The sequence below is a fragment of the Nycticebus coucang genome, chromosome 15 (genome assembly GCF_027406575.1).
Source record: "Nycticebus coucang isolate mNycCou1 chromosome 15, mNycCou1.pri, whole genome shotgun sequence".
Taxonomy (NCBI): domain Eukaryota; kingdom Metazoa; phylum Chordata; class Mammalia; order Primates; family Lorisidae; genus Nycticebus; species Nycticebus coucang.
Genome location: NC_069794.1, coordinates 64,117,836 through 64,140,300, shown reverse-complemented (window position 1 = coordinate 64,140,300; position 22,465 = coordinate 64,117,836). Strand labels below are relative to the sequence as shown.

The window sequence follows — 22,465 nt, the reverse complement described above, 5'->3', positions numbered from 1 at the left end:
CTCCGGATCACGAAATTCTAATCTGCTCTTTTAAGGCGTGCTATAGTTTGAATCTGGTTTGTCAGATACCTCCAAATCTCATGTTGAAATCTAATTTCCAATGTTAGAGGTGAAGCCAAGGGGAAGTGTTTGGGTTATGGTGGCTGATCCCTCACCAATAGTTTAATCCCCTCTGGGGTCAGGGTTAGGTTGAGTGAGTTTTTTCTCAATTCGTTCCAGCAGGATCTGGTTGTTAAAAGGAGTCTGGTGCCTTCCTCCCTCTCTTACTTCCTGTCTCACCAGGTGATCTTTAACACAAGCCCTTTGCCTTCCTTGAGTGGAAGCAGCCTGAAGCCCTTGTCAGAAGCAGATGTTTTTCACACAGCCTACAGAACTGTGCACTTTACATATCTCATTACATTTAATTCATTGCATTTAATTGAGATAAGTACTCAATATGAAATAAGTCCCCATTATATAAAGAAGAAAAGTAAGGTTCAGAGAAGTTAAATATCACCTCTAAAGTCACACAGCCAATCACAGCTATAACTGTAAACTCAGGCAAATTTCAGGGAAAATTACAGTAGCATTTTATCAAGAATTACTAAGTTCAGGGCAGCACCTGTGGGTCAGTGAGTAGGACACTGGCCCCATATACCAAGGGTGGTGGGTTCGAACCTGGCCCCGACCAATCTGCAACAAAAAAATAGCTGGGCATTGTGGCAGGTGCCTGTAGTCCTAGGAAAGGCTGAGGCAAGAAAATTGCCTAAGCCCAAGAGCTAGAGGTTGCTGTGATGCCACAGCACTCTACCGAGGGCAATAGAGTGAGACTCTGTCTCAAAAAAAAAAAAAAAATTAGTAGGGTGGTGCCTGTAGCTCAAAGGAGTAGGGTGCCGGCTCCATATACCGAAGGTGGCAGGTTCAAACCCAGCCCCGGCCAAAAACTGCAAAAAAAAATTACTAAGTTCAAGCGAAAGAAAAAGGCCCTCACTACTAAAAAGTTTGTCCTGGCTCCAAAACCAAGTCTACTAAATACTTTATTCCAATTTTTTTCTCTATGCATATATATATGTATATTATCCTTTTCAAGATAAGACTTCATAAAAGAGAAAGCTATTTAGCTATCTTCTAAAGAAGTTAACAGATTTATGATATTTACTGAGAGTTAGCTGGCCTCTCTCTATTCTACCAACCTGCCCAATGCTGATGTTCAGAAAGTAACTTATCTCATAACATTTGTGAAACACTACAGAAAATCCTTTAGATACACTGGTTGGACAAAACAAAAAGCAAGGTATTCTTTTTCAGGGCCAATGTTAAAAGAGTGTTAACAGGAATTAAAAATTAAATCCAAAGTCTTCCCACTAGACGTTCAAACACTTTAGTAAAGGGAAATGAGCACAGTACAGAGATGAAGAGCCATGAGAATTCATTCTCACAGGACTCAAAACCAAGACTGCAGGCACCAGAAGATCCTCATTGAATCATTAACAGTCTTGAACTTGTTAACCTCATTCTCTACCCATGACTTTTCCTACCACTGGGATATTATTTTTTTAGTCTTTGCAAGGCTGACTTCATGTTTTCCATCATTAGTTCTCACATTAGACTATCACTTCCTCAGAAAGGCCTTCTCTCCCTCCTTACCTAAAAGGGCACACCCATCCCCTTTTAGCACACCATCCTATTTTAATTTATTTTCCTGAATGTAAATGTCTTGGCAAAGTAACTAGGAAAATGCCAGGAGGGCTATGTCAACTAATGAGATGAAAATGTGTCAAATAGTCTATGAAACAAGTGTATGGTGCCCCATGATCATATTGATGTACACAGCTATGATTTAATAAAAAAAAAAAATAAATAAAATAATTAAATTAAATTAAAAAAAATAAAAATAAATTATTTTCCTTTTACCATGTATCATTATCTGAATTTAACTTCTTCATTCTTTTTCTGTATGTTTTTCCTATTTAACTTTCTATCCCCAATTCCTATATCAAAAACATTAAAGACTGTGTGCAGCTAATGGTGGGTATCATTATACTGCACAAATATGAAAGAATGAAGTGAAAATGAAAATATTCCATTTACTTCACTCCAAACCTTCTCCCTCAAGCTCAGAGAGAATAAAGAATAATAGGTTATTTCCTGCAGATCGTGTAGAGCAGATAAAAAAAAATAAAATAAAAAACAGGCCAGACACAGTAGCTCACACCTTAATCTTAGCACTCTGGGAGGACAACGCAGGAGGATGCAGCAAGAATCAGACCTCATCTCACAAAAACAGAAATAAAAGAAAAAAAATATTAGCCAGGCATTGTGGCAGGCGCCCACAGTCCAGCTACTTAGCAGGCTGAGGCATGAGAATTGCTTGAACCCAGGAATTTGAGGTTGCTATGAGCTAGGTGCCATGGCACTTTAACCTGGGCAATGACACCCTGTCTCAAAAAATAATAATAATAGGTTATGACTCATAACAATAAAAAAATTTACTTGTAGAATATGTGTATCTCCCCTACCTTACCCTCCAGTGCTATGAAGTCCAAGCATTCTGCTTCAGTTACAAGCCACATCAATTATAAACAGACTGGAAAATGTATGGAGCAAAAAACTTCTATTATCCAGAGTATAAAAGAGTTTGATAGCTGAGCCCAAGAAATTTCCACCTGTCTCCTCATTTATTTCAGACCCACTTCTGGCACAACAACCTACAAAGGGACAGAAAAACCCAAGAAAGAACACCTATTTGATGGCAAAGCATGCAAAAGTAAACAAGAACTTTCAAATCAAACCTTCAAAGTTTGAGGACAGAAAATGTTTTAGACTCTAAGCTCTATCTGCATTTGGACACAATTCCAAATCATGTAAAAGGAATGCTTCCAACATCGAATATAACCATAACTGTCTCTAAAATAATCCTCCTAGATTATTTTGGGACATACCTTGGAACTAGAAACAAGTTTGTCAAACATGACAATTCATAAAATGTACCTCTTGCTGTTATAACTAATTGAATGAATCACACAAGCAGTAACCTGCATAATATTCCAATGATAGTTGGATTAAAACGTTGACACTAAAACTGAAAACCAGCATTGCTTAACAATGTACTGAACCAGCTTTCAAAGAAAATTCATTTTTATTACTTTGCTATAGGTCAAATAAATCTGATCCTCCATAGCCCTCATTTGATCAACAACTCATAGCTCAATGTGCAATGACTGAAACTGTCACTCGGATCAACTTTTGGTCTGCCCAAGTCCTCCCACGGAAAAAGAAGGCTAACTTATCCATTAAGATAAGTAAAGGAGCACCACCTGGAGACTATCTTGCAGCAAAGCACCTTCGGTGCCTCTCCTTGGAAGATGGTGGGCAGCATCTAGCTGACACCAGGGACCTCTGAGGCAAGACTCCAGGTCAACCGTCCCATGTTGCTGAGGGAGGGCTGGATGCCGGCGGGCCCCAGGCACTGGACTACCCCGCAGCCGTCTGGGAGCAGAAGCAGAAGGCAGAGGTCGCCCGCACTCTGAGGCCTGACAGCCCTAGGAGGTGAGGAGCCCCTCCCACCGGATCTGCCACCGTGGCCAGGAGGAACCAGAGAGAGACCCTGGGCAGAGGATGGCGAAGCCGAGGTCATGCCAGGGCACCCGAGCATCCCATCCCCGTCGCCCAAGCCCGGTTGCCGCCCGTCACCTCACCTCAGCTGGCATCGGCAGGTTTTCTGCTGCCGCCTTCAGCTCCAACACCGAGTCCGTCTGCCTGTCGGTCAGCGGCGCCGTCGAGTCCGGTCTCCGATCCCAAAGAGCTAGCTTCTCTCGAGCGTCCCGCTCCGCCGCCGCCTCGGACAGCAGAAGCAGCGCCGACTCCGCCATTGCCCTCGCCCCCGCAGCCCTCAGCAGCAGCGGGGTGAAGGGGACCCCGACAGAGAGGCCCGGCCACTTCCGGGAGAACCGAGACTTACCAGCACGGCACCGGCGGAGGGGCGGGCCGGAACGTCCTGACCCGGAAACACTTCCTCAGTGAGGCGGGACCGAAGCCAGAACAGACGTGGCTTTAAACTGGGGCCCACTATTTCCGGTTGGGATGTAGAAGAGGGTGGAGACAGGACGTGACGGAAATAGGAATGCCCCTACCGGAAGTCTCTTCCTCAACCTTGGTAACTTTATTGTTGCGAGTTGTTCATAGTGCGATAAGTCACCCTGCCGGAAGGGGGCTTCGTGAGCTCCGGGATCTGTCGCTTCTCTGCTCACTGGAGGGCAGTGTGTAGAAGGCGTGATTTCCATGTTAACGTGTTGACAGTTTCCGTCACTTACATCAAAATCAAGAGGTTGGCTCGGCGCCTGTGGTTCAAGCGGCTAAGGCGCCAGCCACATACACCTCAGCTAGCCGGTTCGAATCCAGCCCGGACCCGCCAAACAACAATGACGGCTGCAACCAAAAAATGGCTGGGCGTTGTGGCAGGCGCCTGTAGTCTCAGTTACTTGGGAGGCTGAGGCAGGAGAATCGCTTGAGCCCAGGAGTTGGAGGTTGCTGTGAGCTGTGATGTCACAGCACTTTACCCAGGGCGACAGCTTGAGGCTCTGTCTCAAAAAAAAAAAAAAAGAAAGAAAAGAAAAATGAAAGAAGGACATCAAAAATTCAAAATGTGTATCTTAAACATTAATAGTATCAAACATCAAGAAACGGCCTAAGTGTTGAACACCGAATAATAGGATCAATAACTAGTGGTACAAACATGTAATTAGAATACTGTTGTACCATTTAAATCATGTAGAATTGGGCAAAAAAAAAAAATTAGCGACAGTATTGGATCATAACCTACAGAATAAAATAAATATGAATCCATGCTGATATAAACAATTGAATAAATAGTGGAGAAAAGACAACCTTCTACCTTACAGAAGAATTCCAGTCAATAAAAATAGACAGTAGACAGCCTGAGCAACATAGTCAGATCCCAATTTTACAAAGAAAAGAAACTTTTTTTTAATTTAGCCTGCATGGTGGTATGTGCCTGTAGTTCCAGCTACTTGGGAGGCTGAGGCAGGAGGATCACTTGAGCCCAGAAGTTTGAAGTTGCAGTGAGCTGTGATGACACCACTAGACTCTAGCCGGGGTGACAGAGATTCTGTCTCCAAAAAAAAAAAAGAAAATGTTGGCCCTTTTCCTGAAATTTGACTAGTCTTAACTGGTCAGGCAAGATGTATCTAAGAAACATCCAGGAGACAGGGAAACAAATTGTTCTTTAGTAACTTGTTGCTGGGTCCATCAACACTAACAGGTCTGAAGCTTATGAAAAAGACAAAAGATAATAGTTTTAAAAAATAATAAAAAGACCCAAAAGACAAATACAAAAGGTCAAAACAAACTCTTCTTTTGTTTATCATTGGTGTGTGTGTGTGTGTGTATGTGTGTATGTTTTTCCACCATAAAAATTCACAAGGTGGGTGGCATAAATGTTTTCTATCAGGTTTTTTTTTAATGGTATAAGTATTGATACTTTGCAATTTACATATAATTATAGTTTTCACAGAGATTATCCTTGTAAAAAAACAGCTGGTATTTCTGGGAAAGCATCCACATTAATAGTGGTGAGGGATATTTTATCTATAGATCAATATTGTGCAACAGAATAGCTGATTGATAACTCTTCTGAAATAAACAAGTTGATTATAATGAACTCTAGATTAAAGGATTTTAGAAAAGCAATTTTCCTAGAAATCGAGTGAATCAAAATTCATGATATAATTCTCCAAGTTGAACCTTAGTATAATTTTGGTAAATCTGGTATAATTCTGCAGTTGTACATTTTAGAAGACCCTGGATACTATAAATGTTTAAAAAGGAGAAATAGGTGTAGTGGTGAACACCTGTAGTCCTAGTTCTTGGGAGGCTTATGCTGTTTCTTGAAACTCCTGATATCATAACAATCTACCACTATTTCCTAAAGAAGGTCACCTTCCAAATGTGTACAGCCACATGGCTCTGTTTGTCTAAGTGCCTAAAACACACTTTCTCTTCTTAGGCCCGACTGATTTCTAGTTCCACAAATCTCTAAAATTAATCCCATTGAATTTTGTGATGACTATTTTTTACCAAATATCATCCCTTCAGGGCCAAAGGTAAGCATCTTCTTTCCCAAATGTGTTTCTGTTACAGATTTTCCTAAATCGATGATCACTCTACTTTCTTCTAAATATTATCTTTAAGTCCTTAAGATATTTTTAACAACTGTTGATTCATGATGCAGAAGGCATGCAATGCAGATCATGATACCTATGGAAAAGATTTGGGCCAGGCATTGGCCTGGCAATTTAATCAGCTGCTTTAAGGTCAAATGAGGGAAGACAAAGGTAAAAGGCAACACAATGATGTCCCATCTGCTTTTGAACTGAGGAATCAAGGGAGCCAAAAGAAGACAGCTGTGCCTGAAGGATTCAGCCGTCGCCAGCTGGCTTTGCAGAGGCAAGGGAGGAACCCTTGAATCAAGGTAATGGCAGTTTTATAGGGTATTCTAATTTTTAGACTGCTAGCATGGAAGTATATGCATTTAAACAATGCAGTGTTGCTCAAAATCTACTGGAAAGTGTCACGTGTAACATACTGAAACTTCTAGTTCAGACACTAGTGCTTTTTTTCTGTATGGAGAAATATTGCCTAGTGCCCTCTCCCACACACCTCCCCCCAAAAGTACAAATTTCCTATAATGAATTCACTTTTATATTCTGTATACAAGTCAAATTTCTTGCTGTTACTAGGTAGTGATTAGTTTAGTCCCTGAAGCAGCAGACATGACAAATATTATACAACAGCAGTTTTCATTTTCTACTACAATTCTTACAATTGACTCAAGTATTGGTAATTGTTCTCATAAAAATCATGCATATTGATATGGTAAACACTCATATTGCATATATCTATACACAGAAGATATACATATTCCTTGTGTGTGTTACAGAGAGAGGGGAGTTTGAAGGGAGGTGGGAGCGAGAGAATGAATGAATGAGAAGACAGAAAAGGACAAAGATAAAGTCAGAGCAGCCTCATCCCCAAATGATTGAGATCCTCAGATCATAGTAGATGACATCTTGTTTGTATGATCTTATTCAGATTTCACTTTTGACCTCTTGATCACCACCCTGTAAGTAAGCAGGGTAGGGGTTATTTTTCATTTAGAACAGTGGTTCTCAACCTTCCTAATCCAGAGGATCGAGACCTACAGGTTGAGAACCGCTGATTTAGAGACAAGCAAGGGAAACACAGGGAGATGAAGTGAATTGTCAAAAACTTTGGGGAGACCAAAGGAAAAGATACATGTTCTTTCGAGAGGGAAACTGGCCAACACCCATTAAAGAGGGTAGAGAATAAGAAAACAATAGAAAAACAACTATACGCCCACAAAAGACAAAGACACAAGTATGTGGGGGGCGGGAGAGAAAGGGGAGAGGGGGAGGGGAGATTGGTAAACTCACACCTTTTGGGCACAAAGTTAGGGTATACAGCATGCCCCCTGGTAAAGGATTCAAGTACAACTTCAACTTTACCTGAGAAACACAAACAATGTAACCTAATCATTTGTAACCTCATATTAATCCAAATGTAAATAAATAAGAGGCTGGAGAAAAGAGGGGAGAGAGGGAAGAAAGTCCTTGGATCCAGCAATTCAGTCTCCAGGAATTTATCTTGGAGAAATTCTCACATATTCAAAAAGGTACCTGTACAGGGTAGTGTGTAATAGAGAAAACTCAGACACAATTTAAATATTTATCAATAGGGGACTAGTTTTGTTCCCATTATTTAGTGTAGCCCATACAAAACTAACCCAAAAATCCATGTCCTAAAAAAATCATTTCATTATTTTTCTTATGATTTTGTGAGTTACAAATTTCAAATTTCATAAGCAAAGGCCTGCCTCTGCTCACGGTGTCTGGAGCCGTAACTAGAATGACTCAAATGGCTACAGGCTGGACAGCTGAGGACTGGCTATGCATCTCTGTTACCTTCACGGGGTCTCAAAGCCTCTCCACCGGCTCTCTCCACCTTATGGTCTCTCAAGCATAAAGATCTCAGGGCATTTGAACTCCTTGTCTGGTTCAGGAATGGAAGAGATTGTTCCCAGAGTCCTCTTTTGACCTTCATGGTAGGCTGCTCATGCTGCTGTCGTTGTCAAAGGGTTCACTGTAAGCTGCCCAGATTCAAGGGGAGAAGACTAGCCAGGCATGGTGGCACGTGCCTGTAGTCTGAGCTATTCAGGAGGCTGAGACCAGAGGACAGATTGAGCTCAGGAGTTCAAGGCTGAAGTGAGTATGATCAGGCCACTGTACTCCAGCCTGGGTGACAGAAGAAGAACCCATTATCAAAAAAAAGTGAAGAGAGGAGGAACATTGACTCCACCCCTGGATGGGAAGAGCAACAAAAAGCCTGCAGCATTTTCAATCTACAAAAGAGCTGACACTTTGCAACCATTGAAAGGAACAAAGTATTTTATGGATTTTGTTTTTGCATACGCAAACTTTCAGAAACGATGGAAATGTTATCTTGATGTGGTAACGGGGTCACGGGTATACACATATGCCAAAACTGATCAAATTGTACATTTTAAATATGTGTATCCACATACAATGTACTTCAATTACACCTCAAAAGAATTGAAAGAGAGAATTAAATAGATCTGTAAGTATTGATAAAAAGTAAGTTTGCCATATACTGTTGAAATAAGAAATTGCTGAAAAATATAAATGCAATCCCATTTTTGATTTGAAAATCTCTCACTCTCTCACACACAGAGAGCAAAATGGTCTGAAAAGATAAATAGCAAATTGTTATTAGTAGTTATCCCTGAGAAGTTGGATTGACAGAAGAGGAGGTTAGGACAAGGTAGGACAAGGTCTACATTATTTTCAGATTATTTATATTTAAAAAAAATATTTTTTTTTTTTTTTGTAGAGACAGAGTCTCACTGTACCGCCCTCGGGTAGAGTGCCGTGGCGTCACACGGCTCACAGCAACCTCCAACTCCTGGGCTTAAGCGATTCTCTTGCCTCAGCCTCCGGAGTAGCTGGGACTACAGGCGCCCGCCACAACGCCCGGCTATTTTTTGGTTGCAGTTTGGCCGGGGCTGGGTTTGAACCCGCCACCCTTGGCATATGGGGCCGGCGCCCTACTCACTGAGCCACAGGCGCCGCCCTAAAAAAAAAATATTTTTTTTGAGACAGTCTCACTCTATTGCCCTGGGTAATATGACCATTGCATCATAGGTCACAGCAACCTCAAACTCTTTCACTTGAGCAATCCTCTTGCTTCAACCTCGAGTAACCGAGACTATAGGCACCCATGATGATGCCCAGCTAGTTTTTCTATTTTTAGTAGACAGGGTCTTGCTCTTGCTCAGACTGCTCTTTAACTCCTGAGTTTAAACAACCCTGCTGCCTCGGCCTTCCAGAGTGCTAGGATTACAGGCATGAGACACCATGCCTAGCCAGAATTTTATTTATTTATTTATTTATTTATTTATTTATTTATTTATTTATTTATTGAGACAGACTTTTACTCTGTTGCCCAAGCTAGAGTGCTATGGCATCAGCCTAGCTCACAGCAACCTCAAATTCCTAGGCACAAGTGATCCTCTTGCTTCAGCCTCCCAAGAAGCTAGAACTACAGGCACCCACCATAATGTCTAGCTAATTTTTCAATTTTTAGTAGAGACGGGGTCCTGTTTTGCTCAAGCTGGTCTCAAACGCCTGACCTCAAGCAACCTGCCTCAGCTTCCCAGAGTGCTTGGATTATATGCATGAGCCACCATACTTGGCAAAAAGAATTATTTTAAAAAATGAATATTGGGGCTCGGCACCTGTAGCTCAGTCACTAGAGAACCAGCCACATACACCAGAGCTGGTGGGTTCGAACCCAGCCCAGGCCTGCCGAACAACAGTAACAACTACAACAACCACCACAAAAATAGCCGGGCGTTGTGGCAAGCGCCTATAGTCCCAGCTACTTGGAAGGCTGAGGCAAGAGAATCGCTTAAACCCAAGAGTTTGAGGTTGCTGTGAGCTGTAATGCCACGGCACTCTACCTAAGGTAACATAGGGAGACTTTGTCTCAAAAAAAAAACTCAGCGTTTATTGAAAGGCCTAAAAAATCTTTGCAAAGTTAAGACAAAGCTCAATAGTATATGGGTGGCAGAAACAGCTCATCGCCTCCACTCAGCCTTTTACTTCTTATATATCCTATAAACTACATTTATTTCTTGTAACATTCTTACTTAATCTTTACTTTCCATCTTAGCTACTGCTATGGGGTGGTCAGTACCAGTGCCAGCTGGTCTATGGGTCCGGCTGCCTGTTGTAGGTAAGTTCCTCCCTTTGTTGAAATGCCAGTTTTTTTCTTGCTTGTCTGCTCTATACCTTGTTCTGTTCATTTTTCACCCTTTCCATCAGGGCTGCTTCCTGTTTGTCAGAGATCCCCTTCACTTGGGATTGTGCTGACAAAGCAGCGTGGGGTTTGAGACCCAGAGCCCACCACTCAGGCAAGCCCTGGTCACTCCCACAGGTGAATGTGGGCAACTTAATCCTCTGTGCCTCATTGTCCTGAGAGAAAATGAGAGCTAAATATTGTAATGAAAGGACTTGCCTCACAGGACGTGTGGTCAGAATAAAATGAACTAATTTGTAGGAGGGCTGGGGACCACATGGTAAGTGGCCAGTACCGCCTGGCTCTTGGATCCTTCTGTAGTTCATAAACATGACGGTTGGGTTTTCACACGCCTGTGTGAAATGTGCCTCCCTCAAACCTTGTTGCAAAAGTCAGCACATTATCTGTCTGATATGAAAGAAAAAAATTATCTATTGAAGAAGGGAGAAGGAAGAAAGGTAAAAAGAGGAGGAGTAAGAAAAAGGAAAAGGAGAAATCTTCAAATTGTTTAGATTTTAATCCCTCTGGAATTCTCCAGGCTTGAGTTTGCAAAGCTTCTGGGATTTGGTTCCCCACTTCTACTGCCTGTGACATCTTCCAGAATTTCACTTAGTACTTTCCAACTGCTTCGCTGCCATTTTCCAGCCACACCCCAGAGGGCTTCAGTCTGGCAGAAGTTGCATCATGGTTCTCAAGAGGGGCAAGGCTTCAAACAAGGAGCTGGCTGGACTGACAAGCCCTTGGGTGATTCTGACAACCCCCTCAATCCCTCCAATCCCGCCCCATCCCCCTTACACCCCTGTGGGCCCTAAGAAATCATTGCTCTAGGCCAAGGCAACCAAGCTGTCTGAGCCAGCAACACTCATGAAGGCCTCTCTCTGGTCTTCTCTGGGGTCAGGGCAGCTAGAAGCAGCTTCCTAGCAATCTTGACAGTCATCTTATTCAAGTGACCTCAGGCTTTATTCTCAGAGTTCAAATAGCTCAAACCAGTGCCTGACTATATTCCCAACTGAGGGTTCTGATCTTTCAAGAATAGAATTTAGAAGGCTGAATATGGTGGCACATGCCTATAATCCTAGCAGTTTGAGATGCCAAAGCAGGGAGATAACTTGAGGCCAGGAATTCCAGACCAGCCTTAGCAACACAGCAAGACTCTGTCTCTACAAAAATTAAAAAATTAGCCAGGTGTGGTGGTGCACCCCTGTAGTCCCAGCCTCACTGGAAGCTGAGGCAGGAGGATCACTTGAGTCCAGGAGTTGGAAGTTACAGGGAACTATGATCACACTACACTCTAGCCCAGGCAAAGAATGAGATCCTGTCTCAAAAAGAAAAAAGAAAAAAAATCTTACAATCAAGCCCTTTACTTCTACACATGAGCGTACTGAGATCTACAGAGGTGAGATGAATACCCCAACATCCTACAAGTAGGCAATTAACATCAAAGCCACAACTAGAAACCTTGACTGTAGCCGATACTCTTTCTACTACCACAGTTTCTCCAAGTTGAATGATATACAAAGCCCTTTAAAAAACTGGAGATTCCCCCATTACTGGGCATCTACCCAGAAGGAAAAAAATCCTTTTATCATAAGGACACTTGTACTAGACTGTTTATTGCAGCTCAATTTACCATTGCCAAAATGTGGAAACAGCCTAAATGCCCACCAACCCAGGAATGGATTAACAAGCTGTGGTATATGTATACCATGGAATACTATTCAGCTATTAAAAAAAATGGAGACTTTACATCCTTCGTATTAACCTGGATGGAAGTGGAAGACATTATTCTTAGTAAAGCATCACAAAAATGGAGAAGCGTGAATCCTATGTACTCAATCTTGATATGAGGACAATTAATGACAATTAAGGTTATGGGGGGGGAAGCAGAAAGAGGGATGGAGGGAGGAGGGTGGGGCCTTAGTGTGTGTCACACTTTATGGGGGCAAGACATGATTGCAAGAGGGACTTTACCTAACAATTGCAATCAGTGTAACTGGCTTATTGTACCCTCAATGAATCCCCAACAATAAAAAAAAAAAAAAAGTAAAAAAAAAAAAACTGGAGATTCCCCCATGTTGACATAAATAATTATGTTACTAAAGTATGAACTTTAGTAAAACTTAACATACGCTTTATACATTTACGCCAAAATAAATTTACAAGTTACATGCCAACAGAAATAGAACATTTACAGTGTATAACCAGTTAACAACATTAATGAAATGGAGGATATTGTTTTCCTGGAAAACTGAATCTCCACTGGCCACATGAAGACAGTCCTGACTACCCACACACAGCTGCGTGGGGTTAACTTTGCTTACTCCACACCAGCAACGTGCTCCGTTCCCCCAACACTGTTTGAATTACCAGGAAGCCTTCACTCCCCATAGATCGCAAATACCATTTTGTCTTTGAATGGCTTGTACATATCATTTGCATATTATAACAACCCTGTTCTTAGCTTTATTAAAATAGTTCATATGCATAAACAAGGAGGGTAGAAGCTAAAACCATGTGGTGATCCTAAACTACAGGACAGGCTTGGCATAGTGGCTCACACCTATGATCCCAGCACTCTGGGAGGCCGAGGCGGATGGCCTAAGCTCAGGAGTTGGAGAGTAGCCTGAGCAAGAGCCAGACCCTGTCTCTAAAAATAGCCAGGCGTTGTGGTGGGTCCCTGTAGTCTCAGCTACTGGGGAGGCCAAGGCAAAGGAATCACTTGAGCCCAGGAGTTTGAGGTTGCTGTCAGCTATGATGCCACAGCTCTCTATGGAGGGTAACAAAGTGAAAGTCGATATAAAAATAAAAACCCAAAAAACTATAAAACAGTTGTATTGTTGATCCAGAATATGCATAAATACAGTTTTAAGAGGATATTGAGGATCAGTGCCCATAGCTCAGCAGCTAGGGTGCCAGCCACATACACAGGAGCTGGCTGGTTCGAACCCAACCCAGGCCTGCCAAACAATGACAATTATAACCAAAAAATAGCCGAGCATTGTGGCAGGCACCTGTAGTCCCAGCTCCTTGGGAGGCTAAGGCAAGAGAATTGCTTAAACCCAAGAGTTTGAGGTTGCTATGAGCTGTGACGCCACAGTACTCTACCAAGGGCAACAATGTGAGACTCTGTCTCAAAAAAAAGGATATTGAGAAACACAAATTTAAAAATTTGGCCCACAGGCACAAGTTTGAGAAATTCTGCATGCTGTGCTACTGCTTGCTGCCCTAAAGGCTCAGATAGTGGTGACACTTCCCTGTCACCTGCTACCAGTATCTGAAATTGCACACTCTTGAACTATGCCTTGGTTTCCTAAAGCTTTCATCCATTGAATGTCTTAGACTGGGCCTCTGGAAATGGAAAAAACACCTAATGGACAAGGGCAGGGTGCTCCTGGTTGAAGGGTAAGAGGGTAGGAAGTGAAGGAGATGGAGGAAGGGGTTCAAAGACCTGCCTAGGTGGGTGCTTCATAGACCGGCTTGGTCAGCCCTCCTTGGTGACTAAAACACACGTTGCAAGAGATCCCTGCTAATGACATAACATTGCAAGAACAGCTAACGTGATGGTTTCCAAAGCACCTCTCACCTGCTCCTCACTTCAACTCAGGAAGTTGGTGGATGTTATTATTTTCAAGCGATCCTCCCACCTTAGCCTCCCAAGTAGCTGAGGTACAGGTGTGAGCCACTGTACCAGCCTGTTCTGTAGTTAGGATCACACATGATTTCAGCTTCTAACCTTGTTTGTGCATATGGACTATTTTAATAAAGCTACAGTTCATAAGCTGCTCAGGATGACAGTTAGTGAAGGGCAGTCCTGTCATTGGAACCAGGACACTGGACAAGGCCTTCTTTCTTCCCTCCAGGCTAGCATGTGAAAGTGAGCAACACGAAGATGCATATTTGAGCCCAGTAGCACTTTTTTTGTAACAGGATATTTTAGCAAGCATGAGTCCTAAGGGTGAGTGTTACAGGCTTGTAGAAACACCTGAGCAGCCTATTCCACTATAAGACAGTAGCCATTCAAATGTCAAAACACTAAATCATGGCATCAAAGAGGAGGAACGGTAGAACACACAGACCTTTCAGCTCACACTCCATTTCACCTCATTGCTTGTATTAATAAAACAATGAAGTTACAAAACGAAATAATTTAAAAGAAATTACCCTAGTACACACCTGCATGCCACAACTGCCTCTTGAATTTTCAGAGTGTGTTCTATTGGAATTGACTTTCTTTATGTGCAGTCCTCCACCCTATTATCAGAGCCATTTATCTTGCTATGAGTTTTTATAGCTTTTTGAAGTGTTTGAAGATCTGTTTTCCTTTTCAAATTATTTCCTTGCTTACTCTGTCAATTTCTCATTCACACATCAGTGGACTGTATAAATCACCTTGAAGCTTAACAATTTATTTAAAGAATAACTAAGGCTTACTTTCATAACAAGCATTCCTGTCCTGGATCAGATAGTCCTTCAGCTTAGAATTTAGAACCTATATTTAGAATCAAGGGGCCAGGAGTAGTGGCTCATGCCTGTAATCCTAGCACTCTGGGAGGCTGAGGTGGGAGGATCCCTTGAGCTCAGGAGTTCAAGACCAGCCTGAACATGAGTGAGACCCCCATCTCTACTAAAAATTGAAAAATTCGCTTGGCGCCTGTAGCTTAGCTACTAGGGCACCAGCCGCACACACTGGAGCTGGCAGGTTCAAATAAAGCCTGGGTCTGCCAAACAACAATGACAATTATAACCAAAAAAATAAAAATAGCTGGGTGTTGTGGTGGGCATCTTTAGTCCTAGCTACTTGGGAGGCTGAGACAAGAGAATCACTTAAACCCAAAAGTTTGAGGTTGCTGTGAGCTGTGATGCCACAGCACTCTACTGAGGGTGACAAAAGTGAGACTCTATCTCAAAAATAAATAAGTAAATAAATAAAAATTGAAAAATTAGCCAAATGTTCTGGTGGGTACCTGTAGTCCCAGCTACTAAGGAAGCTGAGGTGGAAGGATCACTTGAGTCCAGGAGTTTGAGGTTGCTGTGAGCTAGGCTGGGGGTACGGCACCCTAGCCTGTGCAACAGAGTAGAACTCAGGAAAGGAAAGGGCAAGGGAAAGGAAAAGGGAGGAAGAAGGGAGGAAAGGAAGGAACATATTTTAAAGAAAGACATAAATACATTTTAGGATTTCAACCTCAAAAAGTTATGAACTGCATCTTTGCCAATAAAAAAATTAAAACAAGTTCAATAAAACATCACGTACTAGTTACGATAATAAATATTGGTAAAAACATCTTTGGAAATATCAAAGATATATTGATGGCCTTGAAATGTTCACTATTTTTTAACTTCCTCTTCTGGGGATTTTTCATAAAGTGATAATCTTTTTTTTCTCTAAAAAAATAAAAAGCTTTATGTACAAAGATGTTCATAGCAGGATACTAACAAATACTTGGGAACAATTTAAGCATAGAACTGTCGTAAATTTGTTTGATGAGTTATTAGATAGTGAAAATCATTGTAAATGTTTACATTTTGCTTGTATTTGCCTTTGGTTTATATATTTAAATGAGTATTGTTATGTCTAATGATGTTCATATATCATAATTATTTCTATGTTTGTTATGTGTGTTAGAGATCTCATAACATGACAAATTAATTGCCCATTTATTCATTCACTTATTTACTTATCTAACATTTATTTTGTACCTATAACGTGCCGGGTTGTATACTGGTCTGAGTGTTTAATACTAAATCATAACATTTCCAGTCTTCATGCAGCTTACAGTCTGGTTCAATAGACAAATACTAGAAAGTACAACACAATTTAGGATGTGAAGCCAGTGAATAACCCAGGGTGATATTACAGGAAACACAGAAGAGAAGCATCTAATCCATTCTCGGGGGATGAGCGCAGGTTTCCTGGAGGAAGGAACCTCTAAGCACAATGCTTGGCACGCACCGTGTTATTGATGCTCAATAAACATACTTGAATGAACTGGGACCTGAAAAGCAGTAAGATGAAAAAGAAAGTGAAACCCTTTCCAGCCAGAGGGAACAGCATGTGCTAAGGTCTAGCAGTGAGAATATAGAACATGGAAAGTTAAAAATTTGACAATATGGATGGAATTTGAAGTTGGAAATGGAAAGGTGACAAAAAAAAGAAGTCAAGAGGTTAGTAGGGACAGGACTGTGAAAGCCTGGGTGCCATGCTAAGAAGTTTGGCCTCTGTGCTGAGGTGAGTGGACAGTGAGGACGTTGTTCCATTGGCCCTATTGGAAGGGACAGAATAACGTGTGTGTTGGCAGAAGGACAGCCTAGGGATGGGGATGCAGAGGTAAGGCTGTTTCCGTCTTCTGAACAGCCTGAACTCAGTAGTGTTGGTGGACATGTGAAAAGGAGGATATATGGAGAAGGTATCAAAAAGATAAAAGTCTACAGGGCTTGAGCTATGGACACTTCCCATTCAATTGGAATCAGGGTATCAGGTTTGGACATATGGGTGTGTCCTTCACTGAGAGTGGACAACAGAAGGTGGTTTAGCAGGGGGATGAGTACAGTGTTGGACAGGAAACATTTCTCCACCTACACACAGCTCATTGCCTACCCTAAGGAGCCACACTTGAGTGTCCACCACTTGAGGGGAGGGCTGTCAAGGCAAACAATGCTTTCAAATCAACAGCTTTTGAGTTTTAAAAGCAGCCACTGAGATGTAAAATGGATATTGGAAAATTGTATTGTACATTTTCATCCTACCTCAGGAAACTAGAGAAGAGAGGGAGGTCACACAGGGGAGCAATATATCTTCTTAGTACAGGTTTTGAAAAGGGAGCCTTACTAACTGGATGGTGGGGATGAGGGTGGTTCATGAATGTTCTGAGAATGGAGAAAATGTTTCTCTTGCTTTATAAGTATAGTGGTAGAGAATTTAAAAATATCAGAGTACTCCCCAGTCCTACTGAAGAGTGTGAACAATGGAGTAGAAATGCCTGAAAAATTCTAAAGGTGGCTTCAAAAAGACCCTTCGTATAGACTTTAGCCAGTGCAGGAAGCAACCAGATCTTGTTCCATCTCCATGGGTGGTGGAAGACTTTGGACTTGAGGTAGGCCTGGAGAGGCCTGGGGTCCAGCAATTTGGGTTCCGGTGCAAGTGGCTAGGCATCCCTCAGTTCTCAGCTCTAACATCTTTCTCAAGGAGGTCTGTGCTGCACCCCGTGGGAGGTCCAGCCCCTCATACACTCCTGGGGCACCCTGTACTTCCTCTTGGTAAAGGATCCTGTGCAGGTAAAAGTAGAAGCATGGCTCTCCGTACATAAGAAATGGAAGGAGTAAACCGAACAGGGAAAGAAGACTATCAAAAGTAACTAGGCAGATGATAATCATGTAAAACAATAATTATAAAACTATAGGCTTTTAAAAACAATCCTTAAAACTAAAAAAAATTATTGTTGGAATTAAAATAGACTGGGGAAATAGTTGAAAAGAGAATTAGTAAATTGGAGAACAGATATAGAGACATTTCTCCAAATACAGCATGAGACAAGGAGATGGAAACCAGGAGAGGTTAAGCAGCATAGAGGAGAGAATGAAAAGGTTATATTTCAGTTGATGACCTAGTATACAGTGGGGCGTGGAGGAAGGGGATAGCAGAGAGAGGGAAGGAGGGAAAGGGTGGAGGGCTGTGTGACACACCTTTCGGCAGCGGGACACAATTATAAGAGGGACTTTACCTAACAAATGCAATCACTGTAACCTGGTTCTTTGTACCCTCAATGAATCCCCAACAAATACAAAAAAAAATCATAAAATGAAGAAAGACCTTAAAAAAAAAAAAAGGTTATATTTGATCAGCGTCCCATCAAGAAACAAAATCTATCTCAGATGATCAAAATGCAGGTCTATAAGGAAGACAGTAACTGCACAGGCGTGGGCAGAGTTAAGAAGACCAATAATGGCCAGGCTCAGTGGCTCATGCCTATAATCTTAGCACTCTGGGAGGCCAAGGCAGGTGAATTGCTTGAGCTCAAGAGTTGGAGAGGGAGACCCCGTCTCTACTAAAAATAGAAAAACTAGGCCAGGCATAGTGGCTCACTAGCACTTGGGAGGCTGAGGTGGGTGGATTGGTTGAGCTCACAGGTTCGAGACCAGCCTGAGCCAGTGAGACCTCATCTCTAAAAATAGCCAGGCGTTGTGGTGGGGGCATATAGTCCCAGCTACTTGAGAGGCTGAGGCAAGAGAATTGCTTAAGCCCAAGAGTTTGAGGTTGCTGTGAGCTGTGACACTCACTGCCAAGAGTGACCAAGTGAAACTCTGTCTCAAAAAAAAAACAAAAATAGAAAAACTGGGTTTCATGGTGGGCACCTGTAGTCCCAGCTATTGGAGAGACTGAGGCAAGAAGATTGCCTGAGCTCAAGAAATTGAGGTTGCTGTGAGCTACGGCACCACAGCACTCTACTGAGAGTGATAGAGTGAGACTCTGCCTCAAAAAAGAAAAAAAGAAGACAAATAATATGAATAGATATTGATGCACCTACAGAATAGCAACAGTGAAGAATCACTATCATCTGTAGGGTTGAAGAGGCAAGGTTAGGAAATAGTGTTACCAGAGCCCAGGGAAAACCGTGGCTGTGGAGGAGGGGCCGTTTGGCAGGACCTGTGATCGTAGAGGGACACAGCTATTAACAGGGACACGGCAGTGAAGCAGGGAGAGCGTGAAAAAATATCATCTTCCCTCTCGCCCTCATTTCCTGCTGGTGCTTCCATCGGCTAAGGGAACCTGAGTAATACAACCAACACCGAAGGCACAGAGCAGGGCACAGATGGGCAAACGCAAGTGGATATTAATGACCTTGTCCTTGCTCGTGGATTCAAGATTTCCAGTCCTGGAAGTACATATGTACTGTTTGAGGTTCTGAGCACCTGCAAGATGTTCTTTTCCAGATATCATTCAGGGACACTCATGACTGGGGCTGTCACAGTGCAGCAGTTCATTTCTATCTGGTCCCTACACGTAGTATATTGTTCACCACTATCTACACGTGAGGTCTCAGGTTTTTTCTTCCTCTGTCAACTGGTTTTATGGAAATCCCCAAGATGCCACAGGTGTGGTCCAAAGGAATGCAGTAGATGGAGTGCCATGCAGGCCTGAGCCACCGACTCATGCTTTCAGAAACTACTCAAGCCTGAAACTGTCCAGACTGTGCCCTTCCATTTGCTAACAGCGTGTTGCGCACACCTGACTGCATGCCTTGTGGGATTTGATAGCACCTAGTTTGTGATGGGCAGCTCAGATCACAAGAGCAAATGCTCGGTTTCTGCCAGGGCCCAGTAACAAGTCAAGAGCTATCTCCTAAAAGGGAAATAGTTATTTGCATAAGATCTTTGCTGCAAACCCCAGGGTTCTGCCCTATGACTCTCCTAGCATCTCCTGTGTCCTGAGTGACAGAACATCTTTTTTTTGGCTGGGGTGGGTTTTGAACCTGCCAACTCTGGCATATGGGGCCAGCACCCTGCTCCTTGCGCCACAGAACAGGCTGAACTTGCTGCAGCCTTCTCTCACTCTGATCCCCACTCATTCCTTACAAATTCCTTCAAAAATAGGCCAGGGCAGCGTGCCTGAATATGCTACCTACCACCTCCACAGGGACCTGTCAACTATGTGAACGCTTTCCCAGTGTAGGAGTGCACAGTGCTGCAATCTGTTTGCACTGTGATGGGGATAACCAACATGCCTCAGACTGTCAGACTCCAGAAATGTCACATGCTTAGCATGGGACCCACACAATGGACTAGTTTTATGTTTTGTGGGATGCCGTGATTATAAGATCCATGAAGCCTTGCTTATGACAGAATAGGAGAGTTGCCACAGACCTAAGCTAAAATAGTGAAGATGTACTATTGTCCTGCTGTGTGAAAGCAAACACCTTCCAGAAATGCCTGCTAACCAATACAGAGGGAAAAAGTATTTTTCTAGATTACAATAGCTCCATCCCAAATAACCTGGGCCACTTGATTTACTCTGGTAAAGGCATTACATTTGGAAGAGTATCAGCAGCAATTGACTAAATTTACTATATTCTCTAAATGAGTCTCATTCTTTAAGACTTGTTTGCATTTTGCACAGGCTGAGTAAGCAAGTTAAATGCAGAGATACTCGGAAATCACCTGTGTGGTAGAATGTATCACTATTTGCCAAGTATTCTGGTTCCTTCCCTGTGGAAAAATCATACTTCCCTAATTCCAGCCAGTCTTGCCCATGTGATTTGCTTTAGTAAAAAAAAATAGGAACAGGGTGGTGCCTGTGGCTCATATACTGAAAGTGGCACTGGCCCCATATACTGAGGGTGGCGGGTTCAAACCCGGCCCCGGCGAAACTGCAACAAAAAAATAGCCAGGGGTTGTGGCGAGCACCTGTCCCAGCTATGCGGGAGGCTGAGGCAAGAGAATCGCCTAAGCCCAGGAGTTGGAGGTTGCTGTGAGCTGTGTGATGCCATGGCACTCTACCGAGGGCCATAAAGTGAGACTCTGTCTCTGAAGAAGGAAAGGAAAAGAAAGGAAAAGGAAAGGAAAGGGAAAGGAAAGGAAAGGAAAAGGAAAAGGAAAGGAGTCCCTTTTGGAGAAAAGCTTTGCTATGGTGCATTTTTTTCCTCTCTGCCCTAAGACTAGCAATGCTCCACAGAGGCTGCTCTACAGCTGCATCTTGGAGTGAAGCCAAATGGGAAACAGCTTCAGTCAAACTGCAATGGACATGTAGTGCAAGCAAGAAATTAATGCCCTGAAATTTTTGGTATTGTTACCAAAGTATAATAAAATGGCCTAACCCAAAGCATACAGTCCCCAGAGACTAGCATCATTTCAGAGTCAGTGTTCAGCCATTCCAAAATAATCCCAAGTATTTCCCCTTCCTTGGCAATGGCCATGGGTCTCTTACTGTTTGAGGAAAGACTTTTAGTACATATTACAACGATGTCAAGGGGCTCTAAGTTTGTGAACTTATTCAGGTCTTAGAACTGGTAAGAGACCACGACTCTGTTATGCTGATGCAAATAAGATCTCTGCCTACCTGATAATTTCCAATTATGCAGGTCAAAATATATTTTACTAAATTGGCCATATATTTCTTTCCTAGAGACACCACCAAAGATCCTCACAAGTCAAAGCATCTCTTTTGCCACTGTGGCCCTGCTGCCTTTTGCCACTGTGGCCCTGCTGCCTGTCACAGTAACTACCCCCAAGGGAGCCCATTTAAATGGCACTTCTTATCATCAGCCAAGCACGGACAGGACACCCACTGCAAAGTTTCTGAAGGAAGATGGTATCATCCTCAGATCATTTCTTCATACCTCATTGAAAGTAGTATCCTCTGGGCCCCCTTGGAGAACACAGTCAAGGGATGAATTTTTCACCCTCTTGGTGTGGAGGCCCACATATGACATAAAATAATGGCTGTGCACGCCACGTGGCCACTAGGAGTGGGTGACTAACTTCAGAGAATATTCTAGGTGGCTCTGTCTTCCCCCCTACCCAGGGGTGCACAGTATTCTGGTAAATGTTTAACAACCAGCACTCAAGGACAGAAACAAAACGAAAGCCCTGACTTGTAGCACCTGTCAGTATTCCCACCAAGGCCAGTGTTAAGCTGCCAACAAGACAACACTTCCTACAAGGTTGGGAAGACACTCAGTAGCACGTGATTATATAGCACAGCGGTTCTCAACCAGTGGGTCGCAACCCCTTTGTAACAAAGAAAATACATCACAGCATTAGGAAGTTCGAGAACCACTGATATAGCATCTCCACCATACACATAAAAGAGATGGGAATAACCTCAACAGCGTAGGTACGGGTAAATAATTAGGAAGTGGTAAAGCTTAATATGAACTTTGTCTGGCATATAATGTATTTAGTTATAAATTTTTATAATTTAATTTTTAGTAATATTTGTAACAACCAGCTCACAAAATTCCTGACAACGTGGCAATCTGTCCTTGTGCACTGTGAACCAGCTCCCACGCACCGTGTTCTTCCCTATTTGTAAGACCTGTCCTCCCCTCAGCTGCCTCACATCTCAGCATATAGGCAGTCC

General features: G+C 42.7%; 2 protein-coding genes and 1 non-coding gene across 4 annotated transcripts in view; 1 reads left to right on the top strand and 2 right to left on the bottom strand.

Moving 5' to 3' along the window:
* Nucleotides 1-3,986, bottom strand: part of COG3 (component of oligomeric golgi complex 3) — an 87,260-nt gene extending 83,274 nt beyond the window's left edge. Inside the window, exon 1 of one of the 2 annotated variants that reach the window (XM_053563638.1) lies at nucleotides 3,678-3,986. In XM_053563638.1, the coding sequence (XP_053419613.1) occupies nucleotides 3,678-3,851 (174 nt within the window). In that variant the 5' untranslated portion in view covers nucleotides 3,852-3,986. Of the gene's footprint in view, nucleotides 1-3,296; nucleotides 3,592-3,677 lie in introns of those variants that run through there. The other variant, XM_053563639.1, reaches the window with a different exon arrangement.
* A 3,863-nt stretch (nucleotides 3,987-7,849) lies between these two features.
* The window catches only part of SLC25A30 (solute carrier family 25 member 30), a 61,143-nt gene continuing 46,527 nt past the window's right edge, over nucleotides 7,850-22,465 (bottom strand). The window contains exon 9 of the mRNA XM_053563643.1: nucleotides 7,850-8,309. Coding sequence (XP_053419618.1) covers nucleotides 8,229-8,309 — 81 coding nt within the window. The 3' untranslated portion in view covers nucleotides 7,850-8,228. The remainder of the gene's footprint in view (nucleotides 8,310-22,465) is intronic.
* On the top strand, nucleotides 10,702-10,806 carry LOC128567129 (small nucleolar RNA U13). Its single transcript, XR_008374784.1, has one exon. It is a non-coding gene; the product is annotated as a small nucleolar RNA U13 (small nucleolar RNA).